Raw genomic sequence first — 22,828 nt, forward strand, 5'->3', positions numbered from 1 at the left:
CTGGCCCCAAAGGAATTTCTGGAAACTTGGACAACCCTTGAACATATAATTGAAATATTCTGGCTTCCTCCAAGTGACTTTGGATATACTATACTTAATTCTCGACCACTTGTGGTCGGTGTTTTATATACTCATTAGTTTCTGAAAAGATATTAAGAACAAAATAACCAAATAATATTATTTAATATGAGTTCCTATTTTGAAATACTTATAGAAAATGAAAACTTTTGCAGAATAATTTTTTTACGTTCCCAGTGTTTCTTACTCAATTACCTCATCTGAAATCCATCTGATTGATATAAATATAAAATTTTTAAGTGAAGACGAGAAGCGAGCGGCCACTATTATTAGTGGTCGAAAACAAACAAAAAAATGGTCGAGAACTCTGCGGCATGGTCGTGACCCGAATGTTATTCAGATTTTCTGTTTTCACATTTCGAAGGTTGAATGCGAAGAGAACGTTTAAAATTATATGACAAATTATTTAAAACTAGCCAAAGAATCGATGAACATCAACACCTTTAAAATTTGATTAGTTTATGTGTGAAAAAGTCGTACCCGAAATCGATGTTTTTGTTAATTTGGTCGAAAATCAGAGCATTTACCCTACTTACGAATGTCAGTAGGACCGTGAAATTGTCGCAATTTTATTATACCCAAAGTGATCAGATGATAAAAAAATCTTTTCAATGAGGAAATATTGTGGCCCTGAAAAGGGCCGTTTCACATACAGATTGTATTTATGATTTCTTTTCTGTCTTCTTTGGCAAGAGGACGGCTTGGATATTCGGTAAAACACCACCTTGAGCGATAGTTACTCCCGATAGCAATTTGTTCAACTCTTCGTCGTTTCTGATTGCCAGCTGAAGATGTCTGGGAATAATTCTGGTTTTCTTGTTGTCACGTGCTGCGTTACCGGCCAATTCCAAAACTTCGGCGGCTAGATATTCCATAACAGCGGCTAGATAGACGGGTGCTCCAGCTCCAACTCGTTCAGCATAATTTCCTTTGCGTAATAAACGATGAATACGACCAACTGGAAATTGTAATCCAGCTCGGTTGGAACGAGACTTTGCCTTACCCTTAACTTTTCCACCTTTACCGCGACCAGACATTATAATATAATACGCGAATATGGGAGAGTAAAATGATTGTTGGGCTTTGATAATTCCTCGAAACTTGGAACTTGGAACTTCGTTCTCTTTTGCAGTCAGGCTATTAGCCTTTTACTGCTCAGTCTCAATATGATTTACCTCTGGTGAGCTAATTTGGTCTGCTCTAGCAGGTGGCAATATGCCACTTCAGAAGGTTTGTGTAATTATCTCTGTGCCAGTAAGGGTTTGGCTCTAATACACACTTCCTAGGGAAGTGCCATCTTCGGTCTTTTGTGTTTCCTAGGGGCTTTTTCATCATAGTCGCAAGCCTTCCTTATAAGAGGGTTTGCGTGATTTTTCATTTTGTTGAAGGTCTTCAAGCTCAGATCTATTAAATGGTCGTCTAAGAATGGTATATGCAGGTCTTCATGTATCCGTACGTTGCTGACAAACCATGGTGCATTTACGGCCCGTCTCAGGATCGTACTCTGCACGACTTGAAGTCCCTGCAGATGCGTCTTTGCGGCGTATCCCCAAGCCGGGCATGCGTAAGACATGACCGGCCGAATGGTGGACTTATAGAGAAGAAGCTTGTTGGAAAGAGACATTTTGCTGCTTTTGCAAAGTAGCGGTTGCAACGCTGCCGCTGCTGTCTTTCCCTTCGTCACAGCTGATGTGACGTGTTGTTTCCAAGTAAGCTTCTTGTCAAGTATCACTCCCAGATACTTGGCCTCGTCTTTCCATTCGATCCTCCTACCGAACATTACGACATGTCCTATGGGATCTTTTTTCTTTCGACTGAAAAGAACGGCTTCGCTCTTCTCAGGGTTTACTTCGATTCTCCATCGAGCAAACCAGGATTGAAGTCTATAGATGGCTTCCTGTAGATACTTCGTTGCCATTTTGGGACACCATGAACTGGCAAGAATGGCGGTGTCGTCAGCGTACAGTGCCATGGAGGTTTTCACCGTTTTTGGCATGTCGGATACATATATTGTGAATAATATTGGAGACAGCAGAGATCCTTGCGGAACTCCGGCTGAAAGAGACCTCTCTGAAGACAATACTCCGTCAACTCTGGCTCTAAACTTGCGAGAATGCAGGTAAGAAGCTAGAAGTTGGACCATGGAGAGTGGAAATCCGGCCGCAAGCAGTTTGTATAGCAGTCCTTTGTGCCATACTTTATCAAACGCTTTGGCCACATCCAAGAACACAGCCCCTGTGACTTGTTTGCGGTTATATCCATCCGTGATTTGTTCCACTACTCGGAGCACCTGTTGCACAGTGGAGTGTTGGCTTTGAAAACCGAACTGTTCCAACTGTATAATCTTCTTTTCTTCTGTTATTGTCTTCAGTCTTTTCAGAATGACCGCTTCCGTAATCTTCCCTATGCACGAGAGAAGACTGATAGGACGGTAGTTCTGCGGGAATTTAGCATCTTTGCCGGCCTTGTGGATTGAAACCACGTTGGCTTTCTTCCATTCCTTCGGAAAGTACCTTAGTCGTAGCGTAGCATTGACTATATTCGTCAATGCAACTAAGGCTTTTCGAGGGAGGTTTCGCAACGTCAAACTAGTGATGCCGTCTGGTCCTGGTGCCGTTTTCACTTTACTCGACATAATATTGTTCTGGATTTCCTGAACGGTTGCGAAACCAATAGCTTCCGTTGATTCCTTTTTCAGGTCTCTTCTCACTTTGCGGTTGACGTCCTCGATGTGGTCCAAATCCGCATAGTTGTAGGTACAACTGCATTGGCTTTCGAGGTTATCCGCGAAAGCTTCAGCCTTTTCTTCTGGACTATATACCATTCCTTGTAAACCGTGAATCGGTGGGGTTGGTTTTCTATCTGAGCGCAGTGCTTTGGCCATCCGCCAAACACTGTTGTCTTCTGTGGAAAGAGAGATTAATTTCTCTTCCCAACGTTCATTCCGGACCTTTCTGAGAGCCTCCTTGACTCTAGCGTTGAGCTGATTGAACACTCGACGGTCCTCAGGGCTGAGTGTGTTCTGAGCTCTACGCCTCGCTCTATGCTTCTCCCTGATAAGCTCCTTGATGTCTTCTGGGATCGAGTTCTTCTGACTAGGCAAAGAAGAAATTCGTGTTGAACCGTCCAATGACGTTTTGATGATCTTCGTGAGGGACTCGACGGCTGAGTCCAGTTCCTTGGAGTCATATATGAGTCTAAGTGGACCCATATTCGTCGTCATTTGTTCCTTGAAAACCTGCCAGTCTGTCCATGACTTGGTTTTTGGCGGATCCACGTCGAATTCATCTCCAAGATGAACCAAAAAAGGATTATGATCGGAACTCAGCTCAGATATGGCTGTGATCCGATGAACTAATAGGATGTTCTTAAACATCGCGATGTCCAATACATCCGGGCGACCTATCGGTCCGTAATGAGTTGGCTCATTCGGTGCATCTATAACGATTTCTTGGTTATTGTCCGCAAAATCGTTCAGTGTTCTTCCACTAGCATTTGTGATTCTGCTATGCCATGCTGGATGCTTGGCGTTCAGATCGCCTGCCATCAGTGTCGGAGTTCTGGAATCGAAAACACGCCTCAAGTCTTCATTGAGTAGTTTTCGGCCCGGTCTATTATAAGCGGCAATCAATCTTATGTCACCGGAGTTGGTGTACACAGTTATTGCGTTGGCTTCCAGATGCTGAAGATCGGGTAGATCTATTTCTGAATGAGCAATAGACTTCTTGATCAAGATGGCTGTTCCACCTTTTCTCTCGTCATTCCGGTCCCTACGATAGGTCTGGTAGTTGCGGATTTTCAGAGAGAGGCATGGTTTGAGGTGGGTTTCACACACCAGTGCTACATCCACTTCATGCCTGTTCAAGAAGTCTTCGAACTCGTCCTTTTTATTGGTGATGCCGTCTGCATTCCAGACGGCTATCTCCAGAGATTTTGGCTTCCTTCTGTACTCCAGTGCTATTCCAGAAGTTTGATCATCTGGTTCATCATGACCTGGAATGTGGCCATGAGTTTTTCAATTTCTGCCTTTTTCGGAGAAATTTTCTTAGGCGATTTTTTCGCCGTCTTTTTCGTTTTGAACGCTGGATTCTTTTCCTTCGGGGTCTTCTTCTCGGGTTTCTGCTCTACTTTGGCAGGAACCGTCCTTTTTGGTGCCGAAATGGGTTTGGCCTGATCTTTCTGTGAGACGGCCGGCTTTGAAAGGGAAACCGTCGGATTTCCCTTTGAGGGATTGAGGGGGCATCCCTTGTAATTGGCCGGATGAGGGCCATTACATAGAGCGCATTTCGCCGGGCTCTTTTTGTCCTTGGGGCACTTCGTCACCCCATTGTGGTCCTCTGCGCAGGCAACGCATTTCCTTGGTGCGTTGCATCTATTTGCCGCATGCCCAAATTTCTGGCACCGATGGCATTGGCCCAGACCGGGTTTTCTGCGTAATGTTTCCACCTTGACGCAGACATCAGCGGCAGTTCTTATGTCGTAAATACGACTTTCATCTCGCGGCAAGTGGACTAGAACCAGGGGGGTTGGCTTTCTTTCTTTGCCGCTTCTCATCCTAAAGGCTCCCGTTGGGTGGAAGCCTTGTTTCTTCAAGTCCTCTTCGACGGTTGTCATCTCAACCGTTTCAGGTATTCCCCTCAATACCACTTTTAGAACTTTCTCCTCAGGAAGGGAGAAAGAGTGATACGGGAGATCTTTCTGGTCGAAGATTTTGGTGATTCTCCGATAATCGTCGGCTCCAGCGGGTTGTATTCTGACCCCATCTTTAATATTCTGACTCCTCAGAATATTTATTCCGCACTGTTTCAGGAACCGTATTATCTGCGACCAATTTTCCTTGGTCCGCAAGATAATAGGCGGAACTCTCGTTTTTTTCTCATCCGCAGCAGCCGGTTTGGGTGATACCGGCGCCTCAGTCCTCCTTTTCTTTTTTCTACTGACGAGTTGGAATTCCTCGTCATCCTCGTCGTTTGAGACTATTTCATCCGCTTTATTTTTCCCCTGAATCTGATGGTCGACTTCCATCTCGGTTATCGCCTCCTTATTGGTCGAAGTTGTTCCTGAGGGGGCGTGGCCTATGCTTGAACATTGCGTGAGCAATGTTTCAAGTTCCGTATTTCTACGGCTGAGGGCAGCTACTGTCTCTCTTAACTCCCGTATTTCAGCCATAAAACCCAGAATATCTTCATTAGTGATTGGTCTGGTCACCTTATTCTCCATTTTTTTATTTATAATTATTTTTTTTTTTTCACTGATAGCTAGTACTGAAAAGTACTTAAAAACTTCTTGAGCCGTAACGGAACACAACATTCACTTAACGACTCAATTACCACGTGTTTCACCACGTGTTCACTCTCTCACTTTTTGCTACCACGTGTTTCACCACGTGTTCACTCACTCAATCTTTTCTCATTATTAATTCCTCGAAAATGTCCTCGTATACATATATATATACTCGCGGTTTCGACCAATCAGCGTAGTACGTTCCATACTCTGAATGAGGTAGGGCTTAGTATACTAATTTCATACATTGAATGCCATTGATTGCCATCCATAGAGTTTGAATTATTATTTGTTTTTTGTTTGTTTTTTTATTTGCATACAGTCCCAATATATTTGATAATTGGTTCCGCAAACAGCTAGAAATTAACAGGAAGAAAAATACAATCGCACAGTTGACTATGCAGGTTTAGTCATTTCATTTGAATCTTTCACCTTAATGAAACATTCGTCTGTAATATATAAATCATCTAGTGCTGCGATCACTATTCTGTAAATGACATCTATCATCTGCGTATAGAGCTAGCATATTCCTTGACCTTTTTGGGGCGTTGCATATGCAGATGTTGTTGATTTTGGGCTTAGAACTGAACCTTGAGGCACTCCTGCTTCCATTTGTCTGGTGGGGATATTACGTCGTCTATTTTGACATAAAAACTCTTCAGAATCCGAAAAGCTCGAGCGTTCTATCAGATACGGATCAAAATAATGATTTTGACTTATTTATTCGGTGTGATGTCATTTTGATGATGACATCAGCATATTGGATTCCCTTCACTTCTAGGTACTGTTGTTGCCTAGTGATACCGGCAGCTAGATAGGTCAGGAGAGGAGTTTTTTTTCATCTTTCGTAGAAGTAGATTGTGTGATATTAACTACGTCCTTTGGGGAGACCTCTGATTGCTTACGGGCTCTAGAGTTTCCGTTAATTGAAGAACACGTAATGATTGTAACAGCATGATATATGTAATCTTTTAGCGTTAGTTACTCTGAGAAATACAGAGTTGAAAATTACTACACAGCAGAAAGGATGCCCCAAGAATAGGATCGAAAGAACAGCTAATAGACATCCTAATTAGGAAAAAATCTGGGTAAATCTTTTGACGACATACATATTTAAATTTTGAGAATATACAAGATCCGACCCCAATTAAAATAAACTTTCTGGAGTATGCGACTGGAGAACTATGATATCATCTAACATTCTAAGGCAAACATAACCACTAAGCAGATCCCCAATTAATGGGGGCCATTTCTATCGAGACTCCTCCACCCCTACTCAACTCTATCTATAAACAACTGAACGGCTACTGAAACGAAAAAAAAAGGTTTCAATATCAGAGGCAACAATCTACACAACAGTTGTAGAATCTATTTTAACTTATGGCTGTGAATGCTGGCAACTTCCAGAAAAAAAAAGACCATAGACAAATTAGAGATGGACATTTCGATAAGATCTTGTAGAGTTTCCAGATTGCAACATATCAGGAACGAAGAGATAAGAAGGGAAACTCGGCGGGATTTTACAACGGTAGAACGCATGGAAACTAAACAGTTACTGATATTATTTATATATATATATATATATATATATATATATATATATATATATATATATATATATATATATATATATATATAAATCGAGGTGTATGTTTGGTTGTCTCGTCTTGAATCATGATTTTCTTTGTTGGTTGAAATATACTATATATATATATATATATATATATATATATATATATATATATATATATATATATATATACAGGGTGAGTCTTTGACTTGTACATATATTTTAACCCAAGATTCCTGAGGTCAAAAGAAACACTTTTTTCCTTTACCATTTTTTCCGATTCGGCCCGGTTAAAAAGATACAGGCTGTTGAAAATCGTTAAAAAAATGTGATTATCGGCTATATCTCGGAAATGGTTGTATCGAAGGAAATGATTTTTGAAATATAGCTTTTTTTTGATGTGATACATCTTCTCCGAACACCAGATTCCATACACATTCTTCTGTTTCTATGTTATGAACATAACATACCATCAAAATACCAGAAATTCGAAGAAACCAACTCTTAATAGTAATTTGAACGTTCATTGAAGAATATTTGGCTAATTTGAAAAATAAAAGTATTCTTCATATTTTCTCGTACAAAGCGCCGTTTTCGAATAACTTGATCTTAAAAAAAAAAAATTATCTGTGAAATTCAAAAAATTGGGTACTTTGGCTGAATGCAACTCTGTTCTATTGTGGAAAAAAACCACAGAAATGAATATTTACTATGAAGTCATGTCTCAGATTTAAGAATTGAAGTACTAGCCAACTTAGTTTGAAAATGAAGTTATTTGAATAAGCTCACCTCAACTCCTCGATTTGATTAAAAATCACTGAGCTTTGGCACAGCTCTGATAATAAGATACTTCACTACAATCAACATTCTTTTTGAAAAGTCCAGATTATTCATAAAACCCATGTTTAAAAAAGTTTTCACAAAATAGTCCCATTATAATGACAACAATCAATATCCCACTAAAGACTGCTGCTATCGAACAATACTGTATTCTTCTTCGGCTCATTCTAACTCACATCGAAACATACCACACACATCGAAACATACCACTAGGTACATACTAGACAAATTTTCATGTGATTGAGATTGAATACTTTTATTCTTTTGCTATTCCATAAATTCATCCTAAGAGCTTATGATTGACATACTTCCAAGAGGGCCATAATTGTTTTAATGTGAAAACAAATCAGGTGAGTTGAAAGAAACCAAATATTCTATTGTGGATAATTATATTGAATACTTCTCATTTATTTTCAATGCCAAAATCAAGATGAATTAAGTAGTAAAGTTGGCTATAATGTAGGTACACATTAAGAACAAATTTGATTACAAGTGGAGTCTAACATTTTCCATTGATTACAGAGCCAGAATATTTTACATATTTCCATATTTTCATACTGATGGTTTCAAAAATATTGATGCATTTCAATATTTTTATGAGATAGTTGGAACAAATCAAATGCTTCATTTCATAACAAATATCTTATAACAATAACAGTGTAAACTGTAAATGAAAATTTTAGGTTAGAACATAGATTATTCGAACCGAACTGCTGTGTTTATATTTGGCATCACTCGAAATTTGAAATTCAAACTTAAAACCACAGATTACTATAGTCTGTGTTAGATCTTTCATAGATGAATATTATTTATTTGAGATTTTAAGGTTAATTCTTGCACGAAAAATAAACAACGATATCATATAAATGAAATATAATGAATGAATGGATATGAGTATCAGAGCTAATATGGCTGGTAGCGAGCTCAATTCGTTATAATTATCGAAAATGAAATAGAAATCAAGAGAAGAATATTTAATCTTTAGCGTCAACGAAATTGGAATAACTCATTTATTTGATTATAAACACTACTTTGTTCAACAAATGGAATGTTAAACGTGAGTTTATGATGGTTTTTCTAATTTAGTCGCTTATTTCCAAGGTTCAAGAGGTATATCTTATGCTTGAGAAAACTTCAGTGTTCCGGTTTTCAGGGGTGAATTAGCTCATTTTGAAAATTTAAAATGGCTATATCTTTTTAACAGGGCCGAATCGGAAAAAATGGTAAATGAAAAAAGTGTTTCTTTTGACCTCAAGAACCTTCGGTTAAAATATATGTACAAGTCAAAGACTCACCCTGTATATATATATATATATATATATATATATATATATATATATATATATATATATATATATATAGATATATGTCGGAAGGATAACGAGGGTAATTGTTCATAAAACAAATCATAAGGATAAGGACAGTCCCTCTCAGAGAACTGTCCTTATCCTTATGATTTGTTTTATGAACAATTACCCTCGTTATCCTTCCGACATGTTATTATTTCTGGATTCGGATGTCACGCAGTTAGTTATAGCTTTTCGCGTGGTGATGTCGCTTGTTGCCCGAAAACACATTGGGTCTTCCTGCTGAAACCACAAATGGATTGCTGGCTTCTGTTGTTGACTCTGTTTGTTTGTTGTTTCTTTCAAGTGTTGCACATCCTAACACTTGTTCACCGTACTGATGAGGGCCGAAAGCCCGAAACACGTGTCTACGGTTAGTATTTCTCTGAGAGGGACTGTCCTTATCCTTATATAGATATATATATATATATATTGATATATATAGATAAATATATATATATATATATATATATATATATATATTTAACAATCACTGTTTGCAACAGGTTTATATATATATATATATATATATATATATATATATATATATATATATATATATATATATATATATATATATATATATATATATATATATATATATCTACTCACACCACGAATGGGCTGGTTGAGATGCATCTAACTGGGAACACAGCCAAACTTGGACTTCACGAAGATCTAATAGAGAAGGCGCAAAAGGAGATGATCTTGTGGACCACGAGAATTGTGAGAAGTTTCCTCAGAAGCAATTGAGTGTTGCCTTGTTCTGAGAGGAACCGGCAACCTCTAAGCCTTACCCTGCAACGGTATAAATATATATTTATATATATATATATATATAGTAACAATTGAAAAGCAGGTAAATAACATTGAACCGAATATATATACATATATATATATATGATATTGGTGTGCAAAATTATCAGACAAGGTATAGGAAGTTGACGAACATATTCGAATTATATTAGTATGGATTATTTCAAATTGATAAATCTACATGTCGTTAACGGTGAAATTAGAGATCAGACTATAATTATAAGTTTTAAAAATTTGTGGTTCTGAAAAGAACCGTTTGATATGCAACAACAATTCCTGCTTTATTTGGAACTGGTGTATTTTGTTACTGCTTTAGTTCCTTCGCTGACGGCGTGTTTTGCCAACTCACCGGGCAAGAGAAGGCGCACTGCTGTTTGAATTTCCCTGCTGGTTATTGTCGAACGTTTGTTGTAGTGAGCAAGTCTACTCGCCTCGGCGGCGATGCGTTCGAAAATATCATTAACGAAACTGTTCATGATGCTCATAGCCTTGCTTGAAATACCCGTATCCGGATGGACTTGTTTCAATACTTTATAAATGTAGATAGCGTAACTTTCCTTCCTCTTGCGTTTCTTCTTCTTGTCGCTTTTAGAAATGTTTTTTTGGGCCTTGCCAGCTTTCTTGGCAGCTTTTCCGCTAGTTTTAGGAGGCATCTTCAATCGATCAATCTGACGATAAGTGAAAACTAAAAAATTACCTTGGAACTTGGAACTTCGTTCTCTTTTGCAGTCAGGCTATTAGCCTTTTACTGCTCAGTCTCAATATGATTTACCTCTGGTGAGCTAATTTGGTCTGCTCTAGCAGGTGGCAGTATGCCACTTCAGAAGGTTTGTGTAATTAATTATTACACAATCTCTGTGCCAGTAAGGGTTTGGCTCTAATACACACTTCCTAGGGAAGTGCCATCTTCGGTCTTTTGTGTTTCCTAGGGGCTTTTTCATCATAGTCGCAAGCCTTCCTTATAAGAGGGTTTGCGTGATTTTTCATTTTGTTGAAGGTCTTCACGCTCAGATCTATTAAATGGTCGTCTAAGAATGGTATATGCAGGTCTTCATGTATCCGTACGTTGCTGACAAACCATGGTGCATTTACGGCCCGTCTCAGGATCGTACTCTGCACGACTTGAAGTCCCTGCAGATGCGTCTTTGCGGCGTATCCCCAAGCCGGGCATGCGTAAGACATGACCGGCCGAATGGTGGACTTATAGAGAAGAAGCTTGTTGGAAAGAGACATTTTGCTGCTTTTGCAAAGTAGCGGTTGCAACGCTGCCGCTGCTGTCTTTCCCTTCGTCACAGCCGATGTGACGTGTTGTTTCCAAGTAAGCTTCTTGTCAAGTATCACTCCCAGATACTTGGCCTCGTCTTTCCATTCGATCCTCCTACCGAACATTACGACATGTCCTATGGGATCTTTTTTCTTTCGACTGAAAAGAACGGCTTCGCTCTTCTCAGGGTTTACTTCGATTCTCCATCGAGCAAACCAGGATTGAAGTCTATAGATGGCTTCCTGTAGATACTTCGTTGCCATTTTGGGACACTATGAACTGGCAAGAATGGCGGTGTCGTCAGCGTACAGTGCCATGGAGGTTTTCACCGTTTTTGGCATGTCGGATACATATATTGTGAATAATATTGGAGACAGCAGAGATCCTTGCGGAACTCCGGCTGAAAGAGACCTCTCTGAAGACAATACTCCGTCAACTCTGGCTCTAAACTTGCGAGAATGCAGGTAAGAAGCTAGAAGTTGGACCATGGAGAGTGGAAATCCGGCCGCGAGCAGTTTGTATAGCAATCCTTTGTGCCATACTTTATCAAACGCTTTGGCCACATCCAAGAACACAGCTCCTGTGACTTGTTTGCGGTTATATCCATCCGTGATTTGTTCCACTACTCGGAGCACCTGTTGCACAGTGGAGTGTTGGCTTTGAAAACCAAACTGTTCCAACTGTATAATCTTCTTTTCTTCTGTTATTGTCTTCAGTCTTTTCAGAATGACCGCTTCCGTAATCTTCCCTATGCACGAGAGAAGACTGATAGGACGGTAGTTCTGCGGGAATTTAGCATCTTTGCCGGCCTTGTGGATTGAAACCACGTTGGCTTTCTTCCATTCCTTCGGAAAGTACCTTAGTCGTAGCGTAGCATTGACTATATTCGTCAATGCTACTAAGGCTTTTCGAGGGAGGTTTCGCAACGTCAAGTTAGTGATGCCGTCTGGTCCTGGTGCCGTTTTCACTTTACTCGACATAATAGTGTTCTGGATTTCCTGAACGGTTGCGAAACCAATAGCTTCCGTTGATTCCTTTTTCAGGTCTCTTCTCACTTTGCGGTTGACGTCCTCGATGTGGTCCAAATCCGCATAGTTGTAGGTACAACTGCATTGGCTTTCGAGGTTATCCGCGAAAGCTTCAGCCTTTTCTTCTGGACTATATACCATTCCTTGTAAACCGTGAATCGGTGGGGTTGGTTTTCTATCTGAGCGCAGTGCTTTGGCCATCCGCCAAACACTGTTGTCTTCTGTGGAAAGAGAGATTAATTTCTCTTCCCAACGATCATTCCGGACCTTTCTGAGAGCCTCCTTGACTCTAGCGTTGAGCTGATTGAACACTCGACGGTCCTCAGGGCTGAGTGTGTTCTGAGCTCTACGCCTCGCTCTATGCTTCTCCCTGATAAGCTCCTTGATGTCTTCTGGGATCGAGTTCTTCTGACTAGGCAAAGAAGAAATTCGTGTTGAACCGTCCAATGACGTTTTGATGATTTTCGTGAGGGACTCGACGGCTGAGTCCAGTTCCTTGGAGTCATATATGAGTCTAAGTGGACCCATATTCGTCGTCATTTGTTCCTTGAAAACCTGCCAGTCTGTCCATGACTTGGTTTTTGGCGGATCCACGTCGAATTCATCTCCAAGATGAACCAAAAAAGGATTATGATCGGAACTCAGCTCAGATATGGCTGTGATCCGATGAACTAATGGGATGTTCTTGAACATCGCGATGTCCAATACATCCGGGCGACCTATCGGTCCGTAATGAGTTGGCTCATTCGGTGCATCTATAACGATTTCTTGGTTATTGTCCGCAAAATCGTTCAGTGTTCTTCCACTAGCATTTGTGATTCTGCTATGCCATGCTGGATGCTTGGCGTTCAGATCGCCTGCCATCAGTGTCGGAGTTCTGGGATCGAAAACACGCCTCAAGTCCTCATTGAGTAGTTTTCGGCCCGGTCTATTATAAGCGGCAATCAATCTTATGTCACCGGAGTTGGTGTACACGGTTATTGCGTTGGCTTCCAGATGCTGAAGATCGGGTAGATCTATTTCCGAATGAGCAATAGACTTCTTGATCAAGATGGCTGTTCCACCTTTTCTCTCGTCATTCCGGTCCCTACGATAGGTCTGGTAGTTGCGGATTTTCAGAGAGAGGCATGGTTTGAGGTGGGTTTCACACACCAGTGCTACATCCACTTCATGCCTGTTCAAGAAGTCTTCGAACTCGTCCTTTTTATTGGTGATGCCGTCTGCATTCCAGACCGCTATCTCCAGAGATTTTGGCTTCCTTCTGTACTCCAGTGCTATTCCAGAAGTTTGATCATCTGGTTCATCATGACCTGGAATGTGGCCATGAGTTTTTCAATTTCTGCCTTTTTCGGAGAAATTTTCTTAGGCGATTTTTTCGCCGTCTTCTTCGTTTTGAACGCTGGATTCTTTTCCTTCGGGGTCTTCTTCTCGGGTTTCTGCTCTACTTTGGCAGGAACCGTCCTTTTTGGTGCCGAAATGGGTTTGGCCTGATCTTTCTGTGAGACGGCCGGCTTTGAAAAGGAAACCGTCGGATTTCCCTTTGAGGGATTGAGGGGGCATCCCTTGTAATTGGCCGGATGAGGGCCATTACATAGAGCGCATTTCGCCGGGCTCTTTTTATCCTTGGGGCACTTCGTCACCCCATTGTGGTCCTCTGCGCAGGCAACGCATTTCCTTGGTGCGTTGCATCTATTTGCCGCATGCCCGAATTTCTGGCACCTATGGCATTGGCCCAGACCGGGTTTTCTGCGTAATGTTTCCACCTTAACGCAGACATCAGCGGCAGTTTTTATGTCGTAAATACGACTTTCGTCTCGCGGCAAATGGACTAGAACCAGGGGGGTTGGCTTTCTTTCTTTGCCGCTTTTCATCCTAAAGGCTCCCGTTGGGTGGAAGCCTTGTTTCTTCAAGTCCTCTGCGACGGTTGTCATCTCAACCGTTTCAGGTATTCCCCTCAATACCACTTTTAGAACTTTCTCCTCAGGAAGGGAGAAAGAGTGATACGGGAGATCTTTCTGGTCGAAGATTTTGGTGATTCTCCGATAATCGTCGGCTCCAGCGGGTTGTATTCTGACCCCATCTTTAATATTCTGACTCCTCAGAATATTTATTCCGCACTCTTTCAGGAACCGTATTATCTGCGACCAATTTTCCTTGGTCCGCAGGATAATAGGCGGAACTCTCGTCTTTTTCTCATCCGCAGCAGCCGGTTTGGGTGATACCGGCGCCTCAGTCCTCCTTTTCTTTTTTCTACTGACGAGTTGGAATTCCTCGTCATCCTCGTCGTTTGAGACTTTTTCATCTGCTTTGTTGTTCCCCTGGATCTGATGGTCGACTTCCATCTCGGTTGTCGCCTCCTCATTTGTCGAAGTTGTTCCTGAGGGGGCGTGGCCTATGCTTGAACATTGCGTGAGCAATGTTTCAAGTTGCGTATTTCTACGGCTGAGGGCAGCTACTGTCTCTCTCAACTCCCGTATTTCAGCCATAAAACCCAGAATATCCTCATTTGTGATTGGTCTGGTCACCTTATTCTCCATTTTTTATTTATTTATATATTTTTTTTTTTCACTGATAACTAGTACTGAAAAGTACTTAAAAACTTCTTGAGCCGTAACGGAACACAACATTCACTTAACGACTCAATTACTACGTGTTTCACCACGTGTTCACTCTCTCACTTTTTGCTACCACGTGTTTCACCACGTGTTCACTCACTCACTCTTTGCGCACCTCGCTGCGCAAACTTCACTCTCTAATTCCATTCCTTCTAAAAAAATTACCACCATAGATCTTTCTTAATTCTCAAGTTAGTTTTATTGAAATACTTTTACTTTTTTGTCTTCAATCTGTTATTCTCTTTGATGTGAGAAATGAAGAGTGCGGGCTACATTTTGTCCCCACTAGAGTAGCGCCAACCTAGGACGCTTTATTTTTGACTTCTCGTGTGGATCATAGTTTAGTACTTCAACAAGCCTCGGGTTCTTGTGGCTTGTCAACTTCTCCAGCATCTTTATGTTTCTCAGTCGCACCTGTTCGCTTAGTTCCATGAGTTTGAGATCTTTTCTGATGGCTTTCATTCTCATGAACCAGGGAGCTTTGGTGATTTGTCTCAATATTTTATTTTGTTCTGTCTCCAGTAACCTCATATGTGACTTGGCAGTTTGACCCCATACTATGGAAGCGTAGAGGAAGATCGGTAATATAATTGCTTTGTAAAGTCTTAGTTTATTTTGAAGATTTAATTTGCTGGTCCTTGCTATAAATGGATATAGTTCAATTTTTCTTCTCTGAATTTTAGTCTTAATTGAATCTATATGCGGTTTCCAGGTCATTTTTTTGTCGAAAATTATACCTAAGTATTTGATTTCATTCCTCCAGGGTATCTTGGTTTCTTCTATTACCAACTCTTCAGAAGGTAGGGTGTTCTTCTTAGAAAAAACAATAGCCTGAGTTTTATTGGGATTGATTTTAATCTTCCATTGTTTCATCCAGTCTAGTATGGAGTCAGCTGCTGTTTGAAGATACCTGCTGGCCAAGTTGAGGTTTCTGGAGTGCGTCAGTATTGCCGTGTCGTCGGCGTAAGTGAACACTTTAGTGTCGAGTCCTGAATTTTTGGGGATGTCTGCTGTATATATGTTGTACAGGTTTGGGGAGAGAACACCACCTTGAGCTACTCCCCCAGACATTTTTGTTTTAGTTGATTTGGCATCTCCAACTTTCACCTGAAAGCTTCTGTTTTTCAAATAGCTTGCTGTTATTCTTATCAATGGAATACTGATATTGAATTCGTTCATTTTGAACAGGAGTCCTTCATGCCATACTTTGTCGAATGCTTTGGATACATCGAAAAATATGGCTGTGCTGACGTGATTCCAGTTTGAGAAATTTATGATATTTTCTGTAAGCCTTAATGCTTGTTGTTCGGTTGAATGTTCTTCTCTAAACCCGAACTGCTCTGGAGGGATAATTTCTTTGTCTTCGAGTTCTTCTTTAAGTCTTCTTAAAATAATTTTTTCTGCAAGTTTGGCAGTTGAATTAAGAAGACTTATAGGTCGATGATTTTGGGGGAATATTGGGTTTTCGCCTGATTTTGGAATGAGAATCACGACTGCGTTCTTCCACGTTCTAGGGAAGTAGTTAAATTTCAGTATTCCATTGAAAATATTTGTCAGGTAACAAATATAACTCTCCGGGATGTTCTTCAAGTGGGAGTTGGAGATGCCGTCTTCTCCTGGGGCACTTTTACCTTTGAGGGTCCTGATTTCTTCAATCACTTCCTCATTGGTTGATGGTGTCAAATCAGCAGCGTCTTCATTACTGTTGTTCTCCAGGATGATCTTAATTTTCTGATCAACTCGTTCTTCGAAGACTATGTCGTCATCGGGACCATAATTGGGGCTGAATTGTAACTCCAGTCTTTCGGCAAAAAGGTTAGCTTTTGCTTCATCTGAGTATACTAATCCAGACGGTCCATGTAGGGGAGACGTTCCTTTTTTGCTTTTCTTCTTAAGTGTCCTGTTCCACTTCCACAACGATTTGTAGTTGTGCCCTGCTTCCTCACAGTCTTCATTTATCTCCTCCAGCAGTGATTGCCATTTATCATTTCTGTGTTTAGCTATTCCTTTTTTCACTAGATTGGTCAATCTGTTCGCTTCCGACTTGTCTGCTGGGTTCATGGTGGTGTGTGCTTTTCTAAGAGCCCTGTTTTTTCTTTTTATGAGGGCTTTTAGTTCAGCAGGTAGTTGATGGGGGTTCCGGTCATTTCTGACTTTTCTTTTGGATGCGTTTGAGGCTTCCCAGATTTCCTTAGTGATCCTTTCTACTTCCCTGTCTATTTCCTGACTTGAATTCAGAGGAGGAGGCGTTCTTGCGGTTTTTTGAAGAATTTCTCTGAATATATACCAGTTTGTGATGGAATGACTGTTATTTACAATGTTCTCTTGCCAATCATCGAGGTTCAAAATGATGGGATTGTGGTCGGAGCTGAGGGCTGATTCTGATTCGACACTTATCATCTCTCTGATGTTGGCAATGGCAAATATGTCCAGAACGTCCGGTCTACCAGAGCCGTAATGTGTGGGATTTAGGGGGCCGATAACTTGGTAATTATGTTTATCAGTGTTCTTCTCTAGTATCCGTCCTCTCGAATTGTTAAGTCTGGAGTTCCAGGCTGTGTTCTTGGCGTTGAGATCTCCACCCAAGATTATTTTCTTTTTGAGGGCGAAAATTTTGTCTAGATCTGTGGCTAGTAATTCTTTACAGGGAGAATTATAGGCCGCTATGACTACAATTACCGAGTTATCGGCCATTTTGATTTCGACTGTTGTGTTTTCTAAATTGTCAGTTTCGAAATTCTCACTCCTCTTGTGCTCAATGGAGGATTTTATTATGATGGCGGTTCCGCCTCCTCTTCCTGTAAGTCTGTCACTTCTGTATGTTTTATAATTCAGGAGGAAAAGTTGGTCAGCTGGTTTCAGAAACGTTTCGTTGAGAAGGATGACGTCAAAATCTTTCTCAATTACGTATTCTTGTAATTCCGTTATTTTGTTTATGATGGAATTGGCGTTCCAAGATAGGATCCTCAGGGATGTTGGCTGTCTCCTCTTAACGTCCATTAGCGTTTTTATTTACAGCTGTGGTCAGTTGAGCTAGGATTTTTGTTATGCTATTCAGCTGGTCCACTAGTTGCGAGATGTTGACTAATTCTGTTTTTGTTCCTTTCACCGCTTGGGTATAGGAAACGTTCTCTCTTTTTTTATTTCTGTCCTGAGAGAAATGTTTTTGCTCCTGATTGGGTTTCTTGTTCATGTTGGGGGTTTTGTTGGCTGGGAATTCTCTGCAGCCGCGGTAATTTGATGGATGTGCCTCCTTACAGTTGGCACATACTGCTGGGGTGGATTTTGGTTTCTTACATTCGTAAGACCAGTGATCTTCTCCGCACTTGACGCATTTCGGGGTCATTCTGCAGGTTGCTTGTGTGTGTCCGAAGTTTTGACACCTGAAGCATTGCCTGTATACTTGTTTTGTTTTTTGAGTTTCTACCTTTATTTTGAAGAACCCTAAGAATTCTAAGTTGTAGATATTCTTATTTTTATCTGTTTTTGGCATTTTCACGAGCATCATCGGAAAATTGTGTTTGATGCCATCAACTTTTCTGTATAACTGACAGACTTGGTTTACTTCAAAACCCAAGCTCGTCAGATTTTCTTTAACTGACTCTGTGGATTCATGTGATGGGATTCCACGGATTACTACTCTCAACTCCTTGTCTTCGGTCCTTGTATATGTGTAGTATTCTTGGTCATATTCGTCTAAACCTTTTGTGAGATTCCTATGGTCATCTTCCGTTGCCGGGTGAATGTGGAGGGCGTCAGTTTTTTCCTGGGCGTATTTGATCTTGATATTCCTCTGGTTGGCTAGTTTGATTATAGCTGGGAAAGAATTCTTATTCATGATCTTAATTGGTGGTATTCTTATAGTTTTTTCTATTGGCTTATTTTGTGGGGTGTTCTCGGCTTTCTTTTTAAGAGGGGGAAATTCTATCTTGGTCTTGGGTGGAGGAATAGAATGCATGTTTTCGATTGTACCTCTGAATGACGAACCTTTGGGGGCGTGGTTGTTTTGGGTGTTCCTCTGGGTGGGGGTTGCTGATGTGCTGCCATCTTTACCGGTTTCGCTGTTGGGGGCGTGGTCAATTTGGGAGTCTTCATCGTCTGAGACCATGGAGACGTCATCAAGTTTTTCGTTGACTTCAAGGTCTGAAAGGATTTCAAACCTGTTTTTTGTCTGAATTGGGGAATTCTCAATAGATTTTGGGAGTGTTTTCTGCCTTTTCGATTTCCTTGACCTCCTTTCGGGAGTTTCACCCGTTGGGATACCTAATTTTTCGCCTAATCTGATAAATAATGTTCTCAAAATTTTTTCGTCGGAAGCAAAGTAGTCCAAAATTGTCTCTACTTGATCTGCTGTCGGCTTGACCGGGGAACTACTCGTCGTCGCATCCATGACTGTCTCACTCGCGTTAGAGACGGTGGAATAGATCAGGGTTCTGATCGAACCCGCTCCTAAGAGCGTTTTTCAATGGGCCTGTTTGCTTTACAACAATCACACTTGAACAACACAGTACACTGAAATTACAACATACACAATCACAAAAACTAACTCACGAGTGGGCTGGGAAATCACTACTCACTGCTGACACGTCTTACTCTGTCGACTAATCTCACTCGACTCACTAAAAACACTCTAAAAAAATTACCTTCTCAGTGTAAACTTTTTATTTGAGATCGTACCACCTAAATTGACTCCACCTATTTAAGTTCGGGTATATACCCGAACCTACAAACTTCAAAAGAAAATAGAAGTTGGTCCCGGGTCATCTCCGACAAAACCATTTAGGAACCATAGCACTGCCTTTCACAACACTGCTGACGCATCACCTGAATAATCAACTGATGGACATTTCATCAAACCCGAAGAATTAAAGCTTAGCACAGAGTTCGATGGACTCTAGCAATGGCGAGTGTCTGCAAAAACTACCGCCATCTCATCGTCTATGGTATTCCAAACATGTCGCAAGCTAGATTGTTGTACATTAACCCTTACTGGTGATGGGATGTTATTTACAACTTGTATGCTCATTATCCTCTTCAAAATGTTATGAAACAGTCGGTGGAATGCTGATTAGAGAAGAGCGATATTTCACGAACTGTGATTTAATCACTGAGATCAGAATGTCACAGGTAGTCACGGTTCCGAAAAACGAATACAGAGCGTGACGGGATAACAGTTTGAACATTTCACAGATCTTTTCAGGGCATATCATCGTCCGTTGCAATCGTAAATTATGAAGTTTTTATTGCTTCGGAACCTTTTTCGACTAACATAATTGCATATTTTTATGACAATCCCAGCATCGTATGCAACTTCGCATGCTGTAGGAAGTATTTTTGTAGAACTAGTTAAACAATAAATACTTGCTGCAAACTAATAACTACTGCATTACTGCATAATTGGTGGTGGCAATAAAATTCTAATTTTATGCTTATCTTTGATAAACAACCCCAAAGAAATTCTTTCTATATTGAAGTTGTCGACCGAAGCAATAAATGGTACTCTGTATTATAAAAAATAAACGAAAACACGTCAGCGACATAATAATAATAGGCGAAAGAATAATAACAGGCGAAAGACCAGCAATCTTTGGGCTTTCTTCACAAAAGTTGATGTAAATTATGCTACTTGTAATTTATGCAAGTTGAAATTATCTTTCAAAATCACCTCTTCAAATTTGAGGAAACATTTGAAAAATCGATATCCTTGTGTTACGTTCCTAACTAAATCTGAAATAAGGAAAAGAGTTGAATATGTAAGAAAAATGGATGTTTTCATAACAATTTTGCTTTGAATGAGTGACCAATTCGAGTTGCAAAGATAAACGAACTAAGGTTTGGGTGATTCATATAAATATTATTAACAAGCAACCTAAACAGTGATCACGTCACGCTTTAATTTCACTGATATCATAAAGTAACGTTCACGTTTCACAACGTGATCTAGAAATCACGGTATCGCTTCTCTCTAATGCTGGTCATCAGAATCTTTTGCAGTTGAATGATCGAATTGGAAATAAGACGGCATAATTTGCTTCCAGCTTAAAATAAGCTATTGCGCCAAGATATAGAGGATATCAAAAGACTGATGGAAAATCCATAATCAAAATTGAAATTCGTAACGCATTTTGTTGGAAGAAATTAAGTAAGGTTATATTGCACTATTGATATCGGATCTTTAATTTGGGATACCTTATAAGAAATCAATCAATTGTATAAATGTAAAAAAAAAAGTTGTGGTTCTGAAAAGAACCGATTTTAAACTTTGTGAAAAAGATGCTTAAGCACGTTCGCCACGGATACGTCGAGCAAGTTGAATGTCCTTCGGCATAATGGTTACTCTCTTGGCGTGAATGGCACATAAATTTGTATCTTCGAATAGACCGACCAGATAAGCTTCGCTAGCTTCTTGAAGGGCCATCACGGCGGAGCTCTGGAAACGGAGATCGGTCTTGAAGTCTTGGGCAATTTCGCGCACTAACCTTTGGAAAGGAAGTTTGCGAATCAACAGCTCGGTACTTTTCTGATAACGACGGATCTCACGAAGAGCTACGGTACCTGGACGGTAACGATGAGGTTTTTTTACGCCACCAGTAGCGGGTGCACTTTTACGTGCCGCTTTTGTGGCAAGTTGCTTACGCGGTGCCTTTCCGCCAGTGGATTTTCTTGCGGTTTGCTTCGTACGGGCCATCTCGAGTATGGGTATAAACTAGTTGAGGGAAATCTTAGATTCATCTATTTATAGCGGAATAGGTAGGCGGTTCCACTGCACATTCTCGCAATATCATTGGTTGGTCGTGTAGATCTAGTGGTGGGGAAAACTGTGATGGTATAAAAGCCGTATTTTCCGCTAAAACCTTTAGTTAATTCTTGTTATTGTAGTCGTTAACTGAAAAATGACTGGCAGAGGCAAAGGTGGTAAGGGTTTGGGAAAAGGTGGCGCTAAGCGTCACAGGAAAGTTCTACGAGACAATATCCAAGGAATCACGAAGCCCGCTATCAGAAGATTGGCCCGCCGCGGTGGGGTGAAACGTATCTCTGGTTTGATTTACGAAGAAACTAGAGGTGTACTTAAGGTATTCCTAGAAAACGTTATTAGAGACGCTGTAACTTACACCGAACACGCAAAAAGGAAGACTGTAACAGCAATGGACGTCGTATATGCTTTGAAACGCCAAGGTCGTACGTTGTACGGTTTCGGAGGTTAAATTTCACCATCGAAATATTGCTATCGGTCCTTTTCAGGACCACAAAGTTAACGTTTTCTCGTTTTTTCCATTACACAAATATCATACAATCCGAAAGCAAACAAAATTCCCACAAAGCCTAAGCCTGTCCGTGAGATGGGCAACCAAATTACTATGACGAGATAATTCTTTTGGAATTCAGCGTTAAGGGTAAACAGCTAACATTTTCATTCACCTAACTATAAATATTATTTATTAATTTTTTTTTTTACTTGGAATTGCTGTGACCATACGATCGCAAAATGTAAAAATATTCCGAGGACAAACAAAAGTGTTATCTATTCAAGTTTATAAGCATTTGGTTAGTAGTGCACTAGGAGTAACATTTCTCATCCAAATTTTATTGCCACCTTATTTTATCAATTTGAACAAATTAAGAAATGGGCTTATATAAATTATTCCATAAAATATTTTCACAGAATCGATGACGGTAGGCGGCGATAAGATATATAATTATTTCTTCTGCGCGTTCCGTTCATCAACTTTACATCGACAACAGAATGGTAGAGAGTCGAAACAATTTCGTACCTCGGCATGGGATCATTCGAGGGAAATCCGCTGTAGGATTGAAAAGGCAAGAGCAGCTTCCATTAAAATGAAAAAACTTTTCACGATTCACGACCTGAACAAGAAGACCAAAATACGACTTCTGAAGTGCTATGTCTTTCCTGTGCTTCTGTATGGGTGGAGTCATGGACGCTTACTGAAGCTTCGTGTAAGAGGCTTGAAGTATTCGAGATGTGG

General features: G+C 40.5%; 4 protein-coding genes across 4 annotated transcripts; 1 reads left to right on the top strand and 3 right to left on the bottom strand.

The window, feature by feature from the left end:
- Positions 1-648: 648 nt before the first annotated feature.
- Positions 649-1,136, bottom strand: LOC123682819 (histone H2A). The gene has a single exon (XM_045621625.1). The coding sequence runs from the start codon at positions 1,113-1,115 to the stop codon at positions 741-743; it is 375 nt and encodes a 124-aa protein (XP_045477581.1). The 5' UTR covers positions 1,116-1,136; the 3' UTR covers positions 649-740.
- A 9,030-nt stretch (positions 1,137-10,166) lies between these two features.
- On the bottom strand, positions 10,167-10,621 carry LOC123682118 (histone H2B-like). The gene has a single exon (XM_045620529.1). The coding sequence runs from the start codon at positions 10,584-10,586 to the stop codon at positions 10,215-10,217; it is 372 nt and encodes a 123-aa protein (XP_045476485.1). The 5' UTR covers positions 10,587-10,621; the 3' UTR covers positions 10,167-10,214.
- A 10,135-nt stretch (positions 10,622-20,756) lies between these two features.
- On the bottom strand, positions 20,757-21,533 carry LOC123681640 (histone H3). Its single transcript, XM_045619865.1, has one exon. It carries the CDS (start codon positions 21,526-21,528, stop codon positions 21,118-21,120), a length of 411 nt encoding a protein of 136 aa, XP_045475821.1. The 5' UTR covers positions 21,529-21,533; the 3' UTR covers positions 20,757-21,117.
- A 163-nt stretch (positions 21,534-21,696) lies between these two features.
- Positions 21,697-22,091, top strand: LOC123681642 (histone H4). Its single transcript, XM_045619867.1, has one exon. It carries the CDS (start codon positions 21,734-21,736, stop codon positions 22,043-22,045), a length of 312 nt encoding a protein of 103 aa, XP_045475823.1. The 5' UTR covers positions 21,697-21,733; the 3' UTR covers positions 22,046-22,091.
- Positions 22,092-22,828: the final 737 nt, after the last annotated feature.

This window comes from Harmonia axyridis, chromosome 6 (assembly GCF_914767665.1).
Source record: "Harmonia axyridis chromosome 6, icHarAxyr1.1, whole genome shotgun sequence".
NCBI lineage: Eukaryota > Metazoa > Arthropoda > Insecta > Coleoptera > Coccinellidae > Harmonia > Harmonia axyridis.

Bases quoted from the DNA above. Each gene is read 5' to 3' on its own strand.
- LOC123682819 (XM_045621625.1), bottom strand. From the start codon at position 1,115: ATGTCTGGTCGCGGTAAAGGTGGAAAAGTTAAGGGTAAGGCAAAGTCT.
- LOC123682118 (XM_045620529.1), bottom strand. From the start codon at position 10,586: ATGCCTCCTAAAACTAGCGGAAAAGCTGCCAAGAAAGCTGGCAAGGCC.
- LOC123681640 (XM_045619865.1), bottom strand. From the start codon at position 21,528: ATGGCCCGTACGAAGCAAACCGCAAGAAAATCCACTGGCGGAAAGGCA.
- LOC123681642 (XM_045619867.1), top strand. From the start codon at position 21,734: ATGACTGGCAGAGGCAAAGGTGGTAAGGGTTTGGGAAAAGGTGGCGCT.